The 18608-nt window shown below is 44.6% G+C and overlaps 1 protein-coding gene across 2 annotated transcripts in view; it reads left to right on the plus strand.

The window, feature by feature from the left end:
- Positions 1-2182, plus strand: part of rhobtb1 (Rho related BTB domain containing 1) — a 62023-nt gene extending 59841 nt beyond the window's left edge. For both annotated transcript variants that reach the window (XM_055647204.1, XM_055647205.1), the window contains one exon: positions 157-2182. In XM_055647204.1, the coding sequence (XP_055503179.1) occupies positions 157-323 (167 nt within the window). In that variant the 3' untranslated portion in view covers positions 324-2182. The remainder of the gene's footprint in view (positions 1-156) is intronic.
- Positions 2183-18608: the final 16426 nt, after the last annotated feature.

The raw sequence follows: 18608 nt of genomic DNA on the forward strand, positions 1-18608 counted from the left end.
TTTGATTGAAAGATATTGATCTTTCAATCAAATCAAAAGAACTGCTGGAAATGGTGCAATATTTTCTTTAAAATGTATTGGAATCTTCTTGGACAAGGGAGAATCTTAATTTGCAGAGTAACTGTAGATTTGTAATTCTACCATTTTGTTTGCCAGAGAACCAAGAGTATTTTGAAAAGCACCGTTGGCCGCCTGTGTGGTACCTTAAAGAAGAGGACCATTACCAGCGAGTGAAAAAGGAGCGGGAGAAAGATGAGGTTGCTCTTCACAAGCATCACTCGAAACGCAGGTGGTGCTTCTGGCATCATTCTGCTGTTGCCTGAAACCTCTTAAAAACCAATTCTAAGAATTACCCAGAACATCCTGTGCATTATTAGATAGATTTAATAAAACACAATGTATTTGTCTTAATTCTTGTTTACGGTATTAAAAAAGAGGCTTTCTTTGGATAATTGGCCGTGTGTGTATTTAAACAATTATTGTTACGTTTGAAGCACAACCTTTTGTCCAAACAACCTGCTTGCTATAACAAACTGGTCCTCATGTGGTGCCTATAGATCTGTTTAAAACACTTTTAATAGAGATAACTGTCAACAGTGACTTTTCTTTTGTTCTGAAAAGAATCACCACTGTTGGGTTTTAATTTGAAATAAAATATTTTATTATTTTTGTATTGGTGTTGGCTATATATGTTTGTTGTCACCTATGTAGAGAGAGTAGTAATATAGATTTATGTAATAGTAATGTAGATTTTGTATAATTAGAAGGGCTTAGAAACAATGCAAAAAGTGGCTTACTACGGACCTAAATACACACAGGTAACTTGGAGCAGTTAACTGCTTCTGCTATATGCATCTTTCTAGTCATGCTGTTTTATCATAAAAGTCATTATTGCTGCACAGTTACTGTATACCCCAAATGTTAATTTTTAAAGTGAAACTAAAGCTGTGTGTTACTTAAGATTTTTTGGGGGGAAAATGTTAGAAATTGACTGTTGGATTATTTTGAGCAATGGAAAAGTAATGTACTAAAGTTCTGTTCAACCTTATTTTTGCCAAAAGTTTTCTGCATGGAATGATATTGCAGACTAATGTAACATCGATCTGTTGCGGATGTCAGCTGCTGACACCAAGTGGCTGGTTCATTTGGTTGCAGTTCTTTTAGCCTTTGACCTTTGTGCTCATTACCTTTCACTTTTTTTTGCATCAATAAATTACGTACACGTTGTGACTATGTTATAGTAGAATTGTAGGGTGATGTGAAACTTTTTATCAAGAAATTGGATGTCTCTTTTGTAGTTTCCATGGTATATTCAGTAAATATATATTCCACGTTGCATTTGTTCTGTAAAGTCTCTAATTTGAAAAATATTAATTTTCATGTGCATAGGCTTCTAAAGTACCACTAACATTCATAATATGATATTATTGTTCAGTTTATTTGGTGGAATAATTGCAGATCCAACCAAGATGCTGCCAACACTGAATGTTTGTGTTTAGATCATGTTGCTGAAAGCACAATGACTGTGATCAACTTTATAAAAAGATTTTAATACTAGCTTTGTTATTTGTTCAATAGCATTTGTTTTCTGTAGATTGTGATCTGAAATGGATGTGTGAGGCTATACTAAGGTGACAGTGCCTCACTTGGTAATACTTTCACCTCTTGAGTCTAGATATATTGTGAGATCAGGACCTGATCCAAAGATTTGACTGTAGTCGTATCTGAGTTACAATTTCAATGTAATATTGAAATGTTGCCTCAATAGAATTGCTGTATCCAAAAGACTGCAGTCTCCTCATTGTGTCTTAGTAGTTCTACTCAAAACTGTTTTACTGAATCCCTGTTTCTGGATATGAAGTTGGAGGATTGTTATTTTGAGCCAAGAAGAACATGGATAGAATTTGAGGAATATTCATCCAAAGGTGAGATAATAACTACATGTTGGTATAAAAACAAAGTTGGCTGGAAGTGGAATGGTGTAGCACTGATTTCTAAGTACAGGTACAGGGAGTTCTGCTATAACATGACATGTGTGTTCCTGTGATACATTATGTTGTGGAGAATCACATTATAAAACAAATTGTAAGTGGCCAGAAAGGGTTAGGGCTAGAGTTTCAGACTCGCAATAACATTTTTATCCCTGCAGGATTTTCAAAAATAAAAGTATTTTTAATATCTATGATTACTTTCGATACTTTAAGCTAAAAATACTAAAGGCTGTATATTACATCGACAGACTATTCTTAAGAGACAGTGGTGTGTGACTACAGTGGGGAGGTTACATGGAAAATATTTTTCCCCTATACTGTGTTTTTCCCCCCCCCCTACACTTTTTTCCCCAAAAGACTGCTTTTATTCTGCTTGTCAATTTCCAGAGTAACATTTTAAGTAAATAAAGAATTTATTGTCACTTGTACTTGGTACAGTGAAATTCTGTTTTGCATACAATACACGAGTATGCAGAGAGTCACCACGTATAGGGTATAGACTAAGTTAAAGTATTCAATATAATCTCGATGGCCCTTCTTTGTTCTCGGTGGCCCATCCTCGACCAACTGCCGGGGCTCGTGGGCAACGGCTCTCCGGCGCTCCTCGCACGCCGATGAACCTCCTCTCCTGGCCGACGGCCGGGTCTGGCCCTGGTCGCCTTTGTGCCAGTAGCCAGGTCTGGTCCTGGTTGGCTGCTCAGCGCTCGCTGGGAACACCCTTATTCACCGGGAGCTCCCTTCTGTGCTGGCACAGCGCTCGCTAGCTCTCTAATTCCCATTTGAAATTGAGTTATAATGCATATGGTATTCCCTAATTCATCAATCATGTTATATTCAGTTTGCGTATGAAAACATGTAATATAGCCAAATTACCTGGACCGTGTGGTTTCAATTCCAGTATTTTTGTGAATAAATCTCAGACACCTTATAATCTGGAAGGATGGGTGAAATTCACGCAAACTTCCAGTTATGCCTGCCTACATATACCAACAGATTGTGTGTATTGCTATCACGTGCAACACTGATTTTTAGCATTGTGATTTGAATTCTGCTTTTCCACTTAAAGTGGCCTCTCAGAACCAGGTTTATAAGGTTTCATTTAATCCAGCTGGATTTATGCACTTCTGAGGACTGCTGAAGAACACATCACTGGCTATCTTGTAGTTCAGGTGTCCATAATATCACACTAACCTTGGGTAAAATTTATTGCTACTTACAACCAAGCCTTTTGAGCAGGAATTTCAGTGTTTTAAGTCCCATTAATGCTTTGACCATAATAGTTCATCAGAATAACCCAAGAATTTACTCGGTCCAATTGAACAAGGTTTCCTATAGAGAAGTGCAGTGATTAATAGAAATACAGAAACCCCCTATATGTGTCTGTCTCTGTACTGGTCAAGCCTGGAAATATCAATTTAAACTAAATTGTAGCCTGCTCAACGGATGAGTATGCTACTGTCCCATCTTTCTGTGTACTGTAGTTGGGTGAGGGTATTCTCCGAAATAGTGGATTGAGATTTTGTGTAAATCAGTATTGCCAAATCAACCAGTGTCAAAAACTCTGCTTAAGAGGGCAACTAGTCACCTTGCTAGTGCAAGTAATGAAGACTGCAAGCAAATGCTCACAACTTTCAATTCAGGGTGATAAATGCAAGACATGCAATCTGCACATTAAATTAATTTGGAAACTGATCTGAAACAATCTTAATAAATAATTGTTACCTTCATAATGGCAAAGGAATGTTCTGAACTAACCAGCTTCTACTTTCCATTATAATAACCTTCCACTTAAGTTTGGAACCTTTACCACCATTTAATGCTTTCCCTCAAATGGCAGCTAGATGGCTGCTCCCTTTCCATTAGATAGACTTCAGATCATCATCATGAATAATTATGAGCAGCTCTGATCTGAGAAAAGGTAATGGTTGAATGGTGCTGTATTTGTCATGCAAAACAACACAGTGAAATTATCTTTGCATACTCCTGATGGCGCCATTTCCACGCGCTCGGTCAACAGGAGCGGCCTCAGATCCAGTTTGTTCCTCCCTCCATCGCCTTTGGCCTGATCGGTCCATGAACCAACGTACCCCTCCTTGTCCCACCATCTTTGTCCCGGGGGTAACTGATGATTGCAGCATTAAACTGTCAAGAGTGTTTAATAGTCATATGTACTAAAATGAAATGACAAAACTCTTACTAGAAGCACAACAAGTTTGTAAACACAGTACTCAATAGATTTTATTTTAATTTTATTTTATCTCATTATTTCGAACAGAATAAAAGAATAAAAAGCAATATCTAGATAATACTAGACCAAGTGCAGACCCGTTGGGTCTGTTCCCCCAACGTGCGGTTGTGGGGGGGGGGGGGGGGAGGCGGCATGCAGCGTCTCACACACACTAACTATCCCCCCCCCCCTTCACTCATGCTAATTACCCCCCTTGATATTATATTAATATTATTAATTTGCTCCTTTTACCCCATAACCACCCTATCTACTGATGCATAGCCCCCAACTTGCAGTCACATCTAGAGAGGGAGGGGAGGGGGGGGTTAGAGAGTGAGGAGAGAGAGAGAGAGAGACAGGGGAGAGAGACAGAGAGGGGCAAGAGGGATGGGGGGTGGAGAGGAGAAGAGGGAGTGTGGGTGAGGGGGGAAAGGTGGGGGAGGAGGAGAGGAGAGAGAGGGTGAGAGAGAGGGGGGTGAGGTGGGAGGGAAGAGGGTAGGGGGTGTGGAGGGGGAGGGGATTTAGGGGAGGGGAGAGGGGGTGTGCTGAGGGGGGAGAGGTGGGGGCAGGGGGGGGGGGGGAGGGGGAGGGAAGGGGGTAGGGGGGGTGTGGAGGGGAGGGGGTTTAGGGGAGGGGACGTGGGGGGAGGAGGGGAGGAGAGAGAGAAAAAGAGAGGAGACAGGTGGGAGAGAGGAGGGGGAGGGGGGGAAGGGGGAGGAGGGGGGGTAGAGAGGAGGGGGGGGGGGGGGGGGGGGGGGGGGGTTGAGAGAGGAGAGAGAGGAGGGGGGGGGAGAGGGGGGGGAGAGGGGGGGGGGGGGGGGGTGTTGGGGGAGAGAGAGAGGGGGTGCCTTTTTACTTCAACCGAAACAACCATTTGCAGACAGTGCTTTTTTCCCCTCAAACTAACCATATTTTCATTTTCAAACCACATTATGGGTACTCACAGCTGTGGAGACATTTGTTCAGTGTTATTCAGAGCTCTGATTGAGAGACTGATTGAGGCACACCACTTGCAGAGACTGATTGAGGCACACCACTTCCTGGTTTTATAGTCCCTCCCCCTCCCTCCAGCAGGGGCAGCAGAGAGAATAGGGAATTTAGTAAAAACATTAATATCTCTGTCATTTTTCATCGACGGGAAAAATCCTCGGCACACATGCGGCGGTGGCCAAAAATGATGGCCATATGTGGCGGCGTTCTCTCGGAAATCGCAGCACAGAAGGCCAAAAGCGGTCAAGAACAGAGATTTAGTAATATAGATAATAAACAAAAAAAAGAAAGTTCATTAATTTAAAAAAAAAACATTATAGCGGGATCCATGGGAGGGCGTGCCAGTGAAACATTGAGATGAGAGATGTTGATATCCTGCGAGCACAGCATGCCCAAGCTGAAGTGCCAGTTGAACTCCTGAAATCAAGTGAGCAAAAGGCACGCATCTGCTGATACACAGGATGTTAATGTCTGTAATGTAACGAGTTAAGATACACAAAATGCTACAGTAGCTCAGCGGGACAGGCAGCATCTCTGGAGAGAAGGAATAGTTGTGGGTCAAGACCCTTTTTCAGACTGAACTGACTTGTCATACCATTTGCACCTGTCACTTTCTTACTCCTTTTCTATTGACACAGAAGAGTTGCGGACACTAAATTTGAAATAAAAGCAGGATATTACAAATGTTTTGACAGGTTGGAAACAGCACTGATGTTCTCGGGAAGGGTCATTGGCCTGAAATGCTGACATTGCAACTCTGTCCACGGATACCGATTGACCTGAATGTTTTTAGCATATTTTTGGTTCTTACTTGCCTGTCTGCCTCCTGTGCTCATCAAGCTGTCCACTCCATGAGGTTTGCTTCACTCACCTGGCTACCTGTGCTTTGCCAGGCCCAATGCCTCTCATGCTAATGTTGCAAACTTGATAGGTTAGACGTTTGATGGTCCGAAGTCAGAAGAAACTAGCGTTACGAAACTTCTGAACAATGTATGGCCTGACTGGGCAGTACAAGCTTCAAGTGCTCCCTTCCCACATGGGCTGTTGATTTTGGATCGAACTATTCAAATACAAACCCATTTTCATAATTAAATTACACTTATATGGCTCAAAAGCACATGGGCTATCAACAAGTTGGAAAGGAAAACTCCGATAACTTCTAACAATAACTTGGTAAAGTTTAGAAGATAATTGAAGAACAATTATATTCAGTTTAAGACTAAGAAGTAAGCCATTTAGAGGAAACACTTTTTCTCACAGAGAGTGGTGAGTCTGTGGAATTCTCTGCCTCAGTGGAGGCAGGTTCTCTGGATGCTTTCAAGAGAGAGCTAGATAGGGCTCTTTAAAATAGCGGAGTCAGGGGATATGGAGAGAAGGCAGGAACGGGGTACTGATTGGGGATGATCAGCCATGATCATATTGAATGGCGGTGCTTGCTCAAAGGGCCAAATAGCCTACTCTTGCACCGATTGTCTATTGTCTAAAACGAATTCAAATGAAATGAGCCTTACAATATTAAATGTTTTATTAACTGGATTGAGACAGTGCTGTTGGGCAGCAATTACCAATAACTTGTTGACTGTTGCCCAACTTGGCTTTAGACATCTTCAGATTTAATCATGGGCTTGTCCATGGGGAAAGTGACAATGGAGACACTGAGAGAAAGGAAAGAACTAACATACAGTAATAAAATGAGCACAGGGTACGACAAATGCAAAATGCACTGCAGTTACTCACCCATATTATACCAAGAGCATCTCCCCAACCCACAACCTCTACTTCTAAGAAAGATAAGGGCAGACGAGGGATTACCAAATTCAGAATCACAAAACCAGATATCATCCACAGGCTTTTCCTTTATCATCAAAAAGTTTTGGTCTCTGGCAGCAATGCTATACTGTTTTCAAGACATCAACTCTACTGAGCCACCTTGCTTATGCTTGACAAATTACATCAATCAACTCAATATCAATTTCCTCAAAGTACATTTGAAATTGGCTTGATTAAGGCCACGCAAATTTATTAAGATAACAGTGGAGACACTGACATTCACCACATCGAAAACCAAGATGGTTGCCACACATATGGTAGATATTGGATAGTGGTGCTGAAATTGTTGCACTTGATAAACCAGGTACTGCTTCAAATGTACCAATATTCCCTTGTATTTCCCAATTATTAAAGACGACCAAGCTATCAAAATGCCAACCAATTTATTAAATTCCACACCCAAAGGTTCAATTTTATCCCAGATTTCGATGAACAAATCTGCCATGAAGTGAAGCCACTCTGCATAAACTTTGCATTCATCTGTCACATCATATAAAGATACTGCCGGCTGAGCTATGACAGAGCAGTCAGTGCATTCGTCTGTAGCCAAGGAGGCATACGTAAAGTCCTTTTGCTTTTTCTTTCAGCTGATAAAATGTAAATTCCCTCAGTCCGACGCAAGGCTCGTGAGAATCAACCCTGTTTTTGTTTGAAGATCAAAGCTTCAGCAGGGCACATTTTGCATGCTACCAGCGAGCAGTCTTTTACAAAATCTATGTTGTTAAATGGCTTAATTATTAATGGGAAAATGTTCTGGTTCACCTATGTGCCAGTTTCAGATTATTTCACCATTTTATTGAAGACATTATGCTAGGCAGATTTGCAAGATTAGCAAAATATGCAAGATTTTGTTTACTTATTTGATTTATCAGGATCTGGCCTTCACTAGCAAGACGGACATATATTGTCAGCTCTGCTGTTAGAGTAAGCTAGGCAAGGAACTGCAGTCGATTTGGTGGATCATGCACACTGCAGCTATAATGTGGCAATGATAGATGGATGTAATATTCAATGTACTTCATGGAATATGTGCCTATCAGATTGCTCGGTCCCGTCTAGTGTCGAGAGGGATGTTGGTTAACTGCACTTACGGGTAAGTGAGAATATTCCACATTGTTCATGATTTTTGCCTTGGAGATGGTTTAAACCCCAGAGGGTGAGTTACTTTGAATTGATTGAAAGATACAGCATGGTATCAGGTCCTTCAGTCCATGCCAACCACCTATCATCATCCATTCACACCAAAGACCCTATAGCTCGCTATTGGATCTTTGATTCACACACTAGTTATCCCACTTTCTCATCCATTCCCAGCACACCCGGGGCAATTTCCAGAGGCTAATTAATTTACAAACCCGGTTGTCTTTGGGATGTGGGACGACACCGAACCGCCTGGAAGAAAACCCACGCGAACACAGGAAGCACGTGCAAACTCCACATAGACAACACCCGAGGTCAGGATGGAACCTGGGTGTTTGGCGCTTTGAGGCAGCAGCTGTACTAGCTGCGCCACTGTGCCACCGCCTGCTGCAGTATACCAAGCCATAACCGCAGGTATGTGGCTGGTCCAGTAGTTTCTGATCGATGGTGACCCGAGGATGTTAATGGTGGAGAATTGAGAAATAGTGATGACATTTAATGTGGCCAAATCCTGACCTGACAGCATGTGTTCAATATCAATCTCGATTTAGGTTCCAATGTGATTTGTCAGGTGATTGTAGGAACAAAGGTTATTCGTTGTTCCATCTTCAGCTGGGCCAGCAGCAATGGAACCAATCATTATCGGTGAGACCAAGCGTAGGCTTGGCGATCGTTTCGCCGAACACCTCCGCTCGGTCCGCATTAGCCAACCTGACCTCCTGGTGGCTCAGCACTTCAACTCCCCCTCCCATTCCGTATCCGACCTCTCTATCCTGGACCTCCTCCACGGCCAGAGTGAGCAGCACCGGAAATTGGAGGAACAGCAACTCATATTCCGCTTGGGTGGTCTGCATCCTGGTGGCATGAACATTGAATTCTCACAATTTTGTTAGCCCTTGCTGTCTCCTCCCCTTCCTATCTCTCCCTCAGCCCTCGGGCTCCTCCTCCTCCTTTTTCCTTTCTTCTCCCCGCCTCCCCCCACCACTCATCAGTCTGAAGAAGGGTTTTGGCCCGAAACGTTGCCTATTTCCTTCGCTCCATAGATGCTGCTGCACCCGCTGAGTTTCTCCAGCATTTTTGTGTACCTTCGATTTTCCAGCATCAGCAGTTCCTTCCTAAACAATCATTATTTGTCCTGTCTTTCCTCTCTCCCCACCCCCAGTACAATCAGTCTGAAGAAGGGTCCTGACACAAAGCATGACTTGTCCATGTTCTCCAGAGATGCTGCCAGACCCGCCGAGCTACCCCAGCACTCAGTGTCCTGTTGTGTAAACCAGCATCTGCAGTTCCTTGTTTCTACAATGAAATCTGTTCCATTTCTATCACTGTCCTAAAGTATTCTTGTCTTTTTGGCAGAATGTAACATTGACGAGCATGCCTCCTCTTTAATCATTCGCAACAAATTCATCTCCACAACCAGTCGTCGGGGGAGCAGTAATGTGTCTGGCACCATCAAAAATAAAACCTGTCGTTCCCAAATTGGGCTTCCAGTAGCAGAGCTGCACATCCGCTTTAGGCCTGAGATAGCTTCCCGTACAAATTTATGTTGCTTTAATAATTAAAATTCAATTCCATTTATAAAGCTGTAAATTTTAACTGCCTGTTAATAAATTTAATCTTTCAACAGACTATGGAACTTGTTCCTTTATAAATGCAACTAAAAATATCACTATCTGGTTGCGTATGTATTAAATGAAGCTTGTTTCTCATGACTGTCTTGCACGCCTCTGTAGATCCACAATACATGCCATCAAAAAACAAACTGCTGGAGGAACTCAGAGGGCCCAGCAGTATCTGAAGAGGCAAAAGGACAGTTGACATTTTGGGGTCAAGACTCTGCATTGGGATAGAGGTGAGAGAGAGGGATCAGGCAGGTGCTGGCAGGCGAGAGGTGGAACCAGGAGAGGAGGGAGACGGGCAGATAGGTAAGGTAGACAGGTGGAGGAGAAAGTAGGAATTAGGAGACACTGACTCGTCGGTGATAGATAGAGGTAGATATGCAAAGGAGAAAAAGGAGGGTGGGCAGATGGAGCCAGGTGGTGAAAGGGAGGGTGGAGATAGAGGCTGTCGATGTGGAAAATAAGGAATGTGCTAATTGAGACAAGATAAGGGATGGATGATGGTACCTGGAACCAATTGGGGAGGGGATAGGAGAACCAGATGGTGTAGTGTGTGGGTGATAGGCCAATGCAACCAGGTTGGGTAGGCGGATGAAAAGGAGTGATGGGGGGAATGAGAAAAAGAAAGGAATGAGCACAGCTTGTGAGTTACCTGAAGTTAAAAAAAATCGATGTTCTTTATTGGGTTGTAGACTATCCAGGCAGATGAGGTGCTGCGCTTCTAATTAGTGTTTGTACTCAACCAAACCTGGCAGTGGAGAAGGTCGAGGACTGAGTGATAGGGCAATGTGGGAATGAGAAGTGGAGTTGAGTTTGGGCAGAATAGAGGCAGAGTTGCTTGTCTGTTCAGTTTCTACGTTCTCCCTATGACCGCATGGGTTTCCCCGGGTACTCCGGTTTCCTCCCACAGTAAACACGTGCAGGTTTGTAGGTTCATTGGCTTCTGTAAAGATTGTAAATTGTATGTAGGGTAGTGCTAGTAGACGGGGACCGCTGGTCGGCGTGGACTCGATGGGCCGAGGGGCCTGTTTTGCACAGTATTTCTAAACTAAACGGCATGAAATTGGGAGCTCAGGAGGACTATTGGCAAAAAAAAAGGCGAAGGTGTTCCGTTAAAACGGTTGCAAAATCTACGCCTGGTCTCAGCAACGTAGAGGTCACATTGTGTGTGAGCCCCGAATGCAGCAGGCGAGTTTGGAGGAAGCACATGTCTGACTTGGAAGGGCTGTTTGGGTCCTCGGGAAGGCTGTGCAGGGTGAGTATGGGGAGAGGTGTTGCACCTCCTATGTCGTGGAGAAAAGTGGCAGAGGATGGGGAGGGCTGCGTGGGTAGAGATGGGCGGATCATGGAGTCGCTGAGAGAGCGTTCCCTTAAGTGTTAAGGCAGACAGGGGGCGGGAATGCAAGTGACAAACTTCCATATGGCAGCAGTGTGTTCTAATGGCAGTATTATACTCTCGGTTTCAGCTCCGCTCTTCCAGAACAATGATCTGCCTCTGGGTGCTGGCAGTCCGTCCCAAGATAACATCACCGCTGTTCCACAACATTGGCTTATTCCCAGGTGACATCAAGCACCAAGCGGGCTACTGTGGCCCGAGACTCCACTGAGGCAAAACAATTCAGATGGAGACACATGGAACTTGTTCCATGGCTGCTGGCTGGCCGTGAGGTGTGTCTTTCCATTCAGGAAATGATACATGTCTGGCTCTACATAAAACCCTAAGGAGGTCAGAGATACCAGCCATTGCTGCAGCTTAGTGTAGAATAGGTATTTATGAACATTTTGCAGGTATATCGCAGCTGCAGTTCTCGCTTCACTGCTCCAGAGGGTGCATTTACCTGTATGGTCACATGTACTGAAATACAGTGAAAAGTTTTGCTTTGCATGCTATCCTGGCAAATTATACTCTATATGAGTATATCAGACATTGCAAACATGAAAATGAATCCAGTGCAGAATATAATTACAGAGAAAGTGCAAAGGCTGCAAGGAAATAGATTGAAAGATGGCAAACTCATCCTTTTCCCTCTTAGCATCCGAGTGGTCCATTCAAGAGCCTAATAATAACATGGAAGATGCTGATCTTGAATCTGGTGGTACATGCATTCGAGTTTTTGTATTTTCTGCCCAATTGAAGAGGGGAAAAGAGAGCGTACATGGTCCTTGATTAGAGGCATAAAATGCTGGAGTAACTCAGCTACACAGGCAGCATTTCTGGAGACAAGGAATAGATGACCCGTTGAGTTACTCCAACATTTTATGTCCATCTTCAGTGTGAACCAGCATCTGCAGTTCCTTCCTGCACATTTTGCCTGCTCTTTGATTATGTTGCCTGTATACTCGAGGCAGCATGAAGTGAGATGGTGTTGATGGGGACTGGTTAGTTTACGTGATGGTCTGTGCTGTGTTCACAACTATCTGTAACTTCGGTGGTCTTGGGCAGTGCAGTGGCCACACCAAGTTGTGATGCATCCAAATAGAACGCTTTCTCTGATGCATCTGTAGAAATTACTAAGATTCATTGGAGACATGCTGAATTTCCTTAACCTTCTGAGCACGTCGAGGTGTATCTGTGCTTTCTCGACTGCAGTGTCAACGTGCAGTGTCAAGTGTTGCTGGTCTCCAGTTTTGTGGCAAAAGCTTAACCTTCATTGGATATTGTAGGTGTTATTGTTAGGAAAGTGATAACATTGCAACCTTAATCAAGAATGATCCCAGGAATGAACGGGTTAACATATGATAATCGTTTGACGACACTGGACCTATATTCGCTGGAGTTTAGAAGAATGAAGGGGGACCTCATTGAAACGTACAGAATAGTGAAAGGTTTGGATAGAGTGGATGTGGAGAGGATGTTTTCACTACTGGGCGAGTCTAGGACGAGAGGTCATAGACTTAGAATTAAAGGACGTTCCTTTAGGAAGGAGATGAGGAGGAACTGTGTCAGAGTGTGGTGAATCTGTGGAATTCTTTGTCACAGAAGGGAGTAGTGGCAATGTCAGTGGATATATTTAAGGCAGAGTTAGATAGATTCTAGATTAGTACTGGTGTCAGAGGTGATGGGGATAAGGCTGGAGAATAGGGTTAGGAGGGAGAGATAGATCAGCCATGATTGAATGGCGGAGTAGATTTGATGGGCCCAATGGCCTAATTCTAATCCTATCACTTATGATGTTAACGCGCATTGTGTCAATTGTTAATTGTCCTGATTACACCCATTTATAAGGAATCATCACTAAAAATATATAAACTTTAAATCTGTAGGAAGGAACTGCAGATGCTGGTTTGTACCAAAGATAGACTCAAATGCTAGAGTAACTCAGTGGGTCGGGCAGCATCTCTGGAGCGAGAAAAAAAAAGTGATGATTTGGGTCCGAATCTTTCTTCAGAGTGAAGAAGTGCTCCGACCCGAAACGCCACCTACTCCTTTTCTCCAAAAGATGCTGCCTGACCTGCTGAGTTACGCCAGTATTTCATAAAAACTTTTAATTCGCTGTACATGGGAGCTTGCTGTGCATAAATTGGCTACACTTCAAAAATACAGCAATGTTGTTAAAGCATATTGAGCATCTCGAGGTATAAAAGGCACCACAGATGGATTTTATTTTCATTCATATCTTCCGGATTTGCATTACAGTGCATTCATGATGCAAGTAAATATATACATTTGTTAATTTTACAGCTCTTCTCTGCCCCCCAGTGGTCAATTAGACTTAATTCAGAAAATGGATAAGGCAGAACCAGAACTCCAGTTCTAAAATTGAAAATGCTTTTTCTTCCCATCCTTCGACGAGATTTATTGCCAGGAAACAATTTTCTATGGAAAATTAGTTTCCACTTGTAATAAGATAGCAAAACATACAGGGCCAGCAAAAACAGTAGTGCAAAGCAGATTGAATTATTGCCAGGTATTATTTGATGTCTGTCTAGTCACCATAATACTTGTCGATGAGCTATAAACAGTGGTAACCCATTCAGACCTTGATCCCATTACCTTGCCCATCAGGAACCTGGCTGATGCTGCCACCTAATCACTCTCATGCATCTAAAAATTCAGATTTTAACCTTTGATGTACTTATCTGATGATCATCAACAACACAAGTGTAAATGTTTAGGATTTGTAGTCCTAAGGATAAACTGTTTTTCTTATTTCTGCCTTAAATGGGTCACCCTTTAATGAAGAAACCATGATCCCTTGTTCTAGACCAATGCAAAAGCAGCCTCTCATTCCTCATCTATAACGGCCATCTGCAGTTTCTTTCCTATCACTCCCCCCCCCTCCACTCTAATCCCAACAACATTCTGTCTGCCTTTTTTTGTGCTTCTTCCTCCCCAGGTTTAAATCCTCATGTCCTTTATGGTGCCTATTGCACCTCAATGGCATCTACTTTATCCCATGTAGTTTATACAAGGAATTTCCAAGCTGATTACCTAGCTGCTTGCCACACCCCCTCTGCAGCTGTTAATCTCAATAATTCCTTACCTTCAAATTTAGGATACTATCTTTCAATAAATCTCCCACTTTAGATATTTATCTCCAATTGCTGCTAACCACCAATTACTTGAAGCACTAATCACCTAGATTTGGCTGCTGTTCCTGATTTACCATCTCTTTCTTGCCAAAAGACAAACAAAACATCATTGAGTTTATTTTGGCCTAAATTATTGCCTGCTTTGTTATCTCCCCCCTCATTTTCCACCTAATCAACATTCCTTACTCAACAATTATGAAAATATTTGCTAGAATACCCCCAAAAAAAAAACATAGTTTAAATAGAGGAAGACTGCGGAGTGATCTGGGTGGAGGAAGGAATTGCAGACACTGGCTTAAACCGAAGATATACACAAAATGCTGTAGTAACTCAGTGGGAAACGCAGCATCTCTGGAGACCCGAAACGACACCCATTCTTTCTCTCAAGAGATGCTGCCTGTCCCAATGAGTTACTCCAGAATTTTGTGCCCAGCTTCGGAGTGATCTGGGTGTTCTTCTAAATGAGGGTGGCCAGGTGGGGGGCACAAAATATGGGAACAAAGGGGATTTGTAGGTTAGCTACCTAAAATTGAAGAATTCAATGTTCATAACGTTAGTTGGAACTACAAGGGAATATAAGGAGCTATTTCTCCAGTTTGTGCCCAGCCCCACTCTGGCAAAGGAGGTGGCCCAGGACAGAAAGGTCACTAAGGGAATGTGAAGGAGTTAAAATAGTTAGCAACTGGGAGATCCAGCAGGCCTTGGTGTACTAACTGCAAGTGGTTCCATTGTCTATCCAATGTCTCGTTGATGTAAAGGAGCGGCATCGAGCACCAAATGCAGTAGAGGTTAGAGGAGATGCATGTAAACCCGTCTCATCTGAAAGGGCTGGAGTGCCTTGATGGATACGACTGAGGAGGAAGAGGGACAACTGTTGCATTCCCTGCGTTTGCAGGCAACGCTACCTCGTGAGGGGTTGGTTTGGGTAGACATATAAGGGATGAGCACGGAATCAAGGAGTTGTGGAGGGAGCCACCTGTTGCACTCAGATCCAACAGCCTAAGGTGTTTTAAATGATACCAAAGAACCTGTGACTGGTCCACTGGGATCACCACTCTGGAGATCCCCCTCATATTACCCCTAAACTTCTGTCCCTTAGTTCTGAGGTCATGTCCTCTTGTTTGAATCTTCCCTATTCTCAAAGGGAAAATTGGAGGGGTGAACCTTCTGCGCTCCAGAGAATAAAGAACTAACTATTCTTTGTTCTGTAGACAGGGATGAGTGAATCAAGGAGCTCTGGAGGGAGCAGTTTCTGCAGAAAACAGAAAGGTGTGGAGATAAGAGGAGGTGGGATCACACTGAAGATGGCAAAAATGTCAGAGAATGATGTGTTGGATGCAGAGATTGGAGGGACCAGGAGAATTCTATCTTTGTTCCATCTGGGAGGGAAGAACGAGTGCAGAAATATAGGACACAGATGAGACATGGGTAAGTTTCCATCCAGGGAGAAAGACAAAAGCTTTTCCCAATATTTTGTTTGATCCTGTGTGGAAACTGATTTCCAGTATTTTAGGTGATGGTGATGAATAGGATATCAATTTGACTGCTCTGAAGACTTGCAAGCTTCCATAAAATGTAAGACTTCCTTTATATACCAGTGAGGGAACTGGGAGGATACAAGTTAAATGTCATGGTCACTAATGAATGTAGCACTGATCTTGAAATTGCAGTGGTGGTTGGGATCAGACGGGTGGTTGGGATCCTTGGTAGATGCAACCATTATATTCTTAAACTTCAACCCAGGAATAAGATTTCCTGAATGTTAAAAGATTCAATCGCTTGTCGAGACCTTTTGATTCCCTTTGCCGCACCATAAAGAAAATGTGTTGCTGACTTGCACACCCATGCATGGAACCAGCTTATTAGGTAAAAACTTAAATACAGGTGCACAACCTTTTATCCGAAATTCCAAATAACGAAAAGCTCCGAATAGCGGACATTTTTTCAGTCCTTGAAGACGTTCACCGAGGGCGGCCCGCAGAGGTGACAGCGGAACCTCCGGTCGGTCCTCAAAGAAAGGGGAACTAAATCCCCATTCATAAAAGAGAAGGCGAGGGTATATTGCGTGGGAGGGTTAATAATTGTCAATCTGCAATCGGTAGACTGACGATACACAGTGCATCGTGAGTCTTGCGTGGGAACTTTTTAACTCAGTGGGCAGGCAGCAGCAGATTGTCGCTCCCTTCAGTTTCACCCCACCTACACCCCTCTGCTTCCCGGCCATGTGTGTGATCCCTTCCCTCCCCTCTCCCCGCCCATTGAACTGGCGCGGGGGCTTTGCACTGTCTTCACGTCGGCGATGCCAGCAGGTCAGTGCCAGTCACCGGAGACGTCAGGACCAACGGGACACCAACCCCCAGGCCCACTGCAAGCACGGAGATCCCAGAGACCCACAGCCAGCAGCAGCCCAGCCCTGTTCCAACTCCAGAGGAAAACTGCAAACTGGCCGGAGACGTCAGGACCACCAGAAGCCGCTCCCCGATGGGCCGCTATGGCGACAAGTGGCAGTTCGCCCACAGCCTAAGCTGCGCCCCCTCATCGGGACACCGACCCCCAGGCCCACTGCAAGCACTGACATCTTCAACCTGTCACTTGCCCAAGCAGTTGTCCCCACTTGCCTTAAAGCCACCTCCATCGTGCCAGTGCCAAAACACTCCACTGCGGCAAGCCTCAACGACTTCCGCCCAGCTGCAATTACCCCCATCATCACCAAGTGCTTCAAGAGGCTGGTCCTGGCACACCTCAAAAGCTGCCTACCCCCCACACTGGATCCCTATCAGTTTGCCTACCGCAAGAACAGGAGTACGGAGGATGCCATCTCAACGGCACTTCACTCCGCCCTCTCCCACCTCGACAACAGAGACACTTATGTAAGAATGCTGTTCATCGATTACAGCTCAGCATTCAACACCATTATTCCATCAAAACTGATCACCAAACTCAGTAACCTGGGCATCGACCCCTCCCTCTGCAACTGGATACTGGACTTTCTAACCAACAGACCCCAGTCTGTGAGGTTAGACAAGCACACCTCTTCAACCCTCACCCTGAACACCGGCGTTCCTCAGGGCTGTGTGCTGAGCCCCCTCCTCTACTCCCTCTTCACCTATGACTGCACACCTGTACATGGTACTAACACCATCATCAAGTATGCAGATGATACAACGGTGATTGGCCTCATCAGCAACAACGATGAGCTGGCCTACAGGGAGGAGGTCCAGCACTTAGCAGCATGGTGCGCTGACAACAACCTGGCCCTTAACTCCAAGAAGACCAAGGAGCTCATTGTAGACTTCAGGAAGTCCAGAGGCTGCACGCACACCCCCATCCACATTAACGGGACGGAGGTGGAACGTGTTTCTAGCTTCAGGTTCCTGGGAGTCAACATCTCCGATGACCTCTCTTGGACCCACAATACCTCTACTCTGATCAAGAAGGCTCATCAGCGTCTCTTCTTCCTGAGGAGACTGAAGAAGGTCCATCTGTCTCCTCAGATTCTGGTAAACTTCTACCGCTGCACCATCGAGAGCATCCTTACCAACTGCATCACAGTATGGTATGGCAACTGCTCTGTCTCCGACCGGAAGGCATTGCAGAGGGTGGTGAAAATTGCCCAACGCATCACCGGTTCCACGCTCCCCTCCATTGAGTCTGTCCAAAGCAAGCGCTGTCTGCGGAGGGCGCTCAGCATCACCAAGGACTGCTCTCACCCCAACCATGGACTGTTTACCCTCCTACCATCCGGGAGGCGCTACAGGTCTCTCCGTTGCCGAACCAGCAGGTCAAGGAACAGCTTCTTTCCGGCGGCTGTCACTCTACTCAACAACGTACCTCGGTGACTGCCAATCACCACCCCCCCCCGGACCCGGACACTTATTATTTTTTATTCAAATCGTTTGCTATGTCGCTCTTCAAGGGAGATGCTAAATGCATTTCGTTGTCTCTGTACTGTACACTGACAATGACAATTAAAATTGAATCTGAATCTGAATCTGAAGCACGGAGATCCCAGATCAGCAACTCCAGCCCAGCCCCACTCCAACTCCAGAGGAACATGCAGGGGCAGAAGCTGATGGTGTGCAAGGTATGTTTTGTTCTTGGGGTGGCGGATGAGGGGGCGCAGCTCGGGCTGTGGGCGAACTGCCACTTGTCGCCATAGCGGCCCACCGGGGAGCGGATTCCTCTGGAGTTGGAGGCGGAGGAGGATATTGTGCTGTTTGATCGCCCCCTGCTATCCCAGGGACAGGGAGACACAGCGGCTTTTGAGAATGGTGGGCA

Source organism: Leucoraja erinacea, chromosome 15 (assembly GCF_028641065.1).
Source record: "Leucoraja erinacea ecotype New England chromosome 15, Leri_hhj_1, whole genome shotgun sequence".
NCBI lineage: Eukaryota > Metazoa > Chordata > Chondrichthyes > Rajiformes > Rajidae > Leucoraja > Leucoraja erinaceus.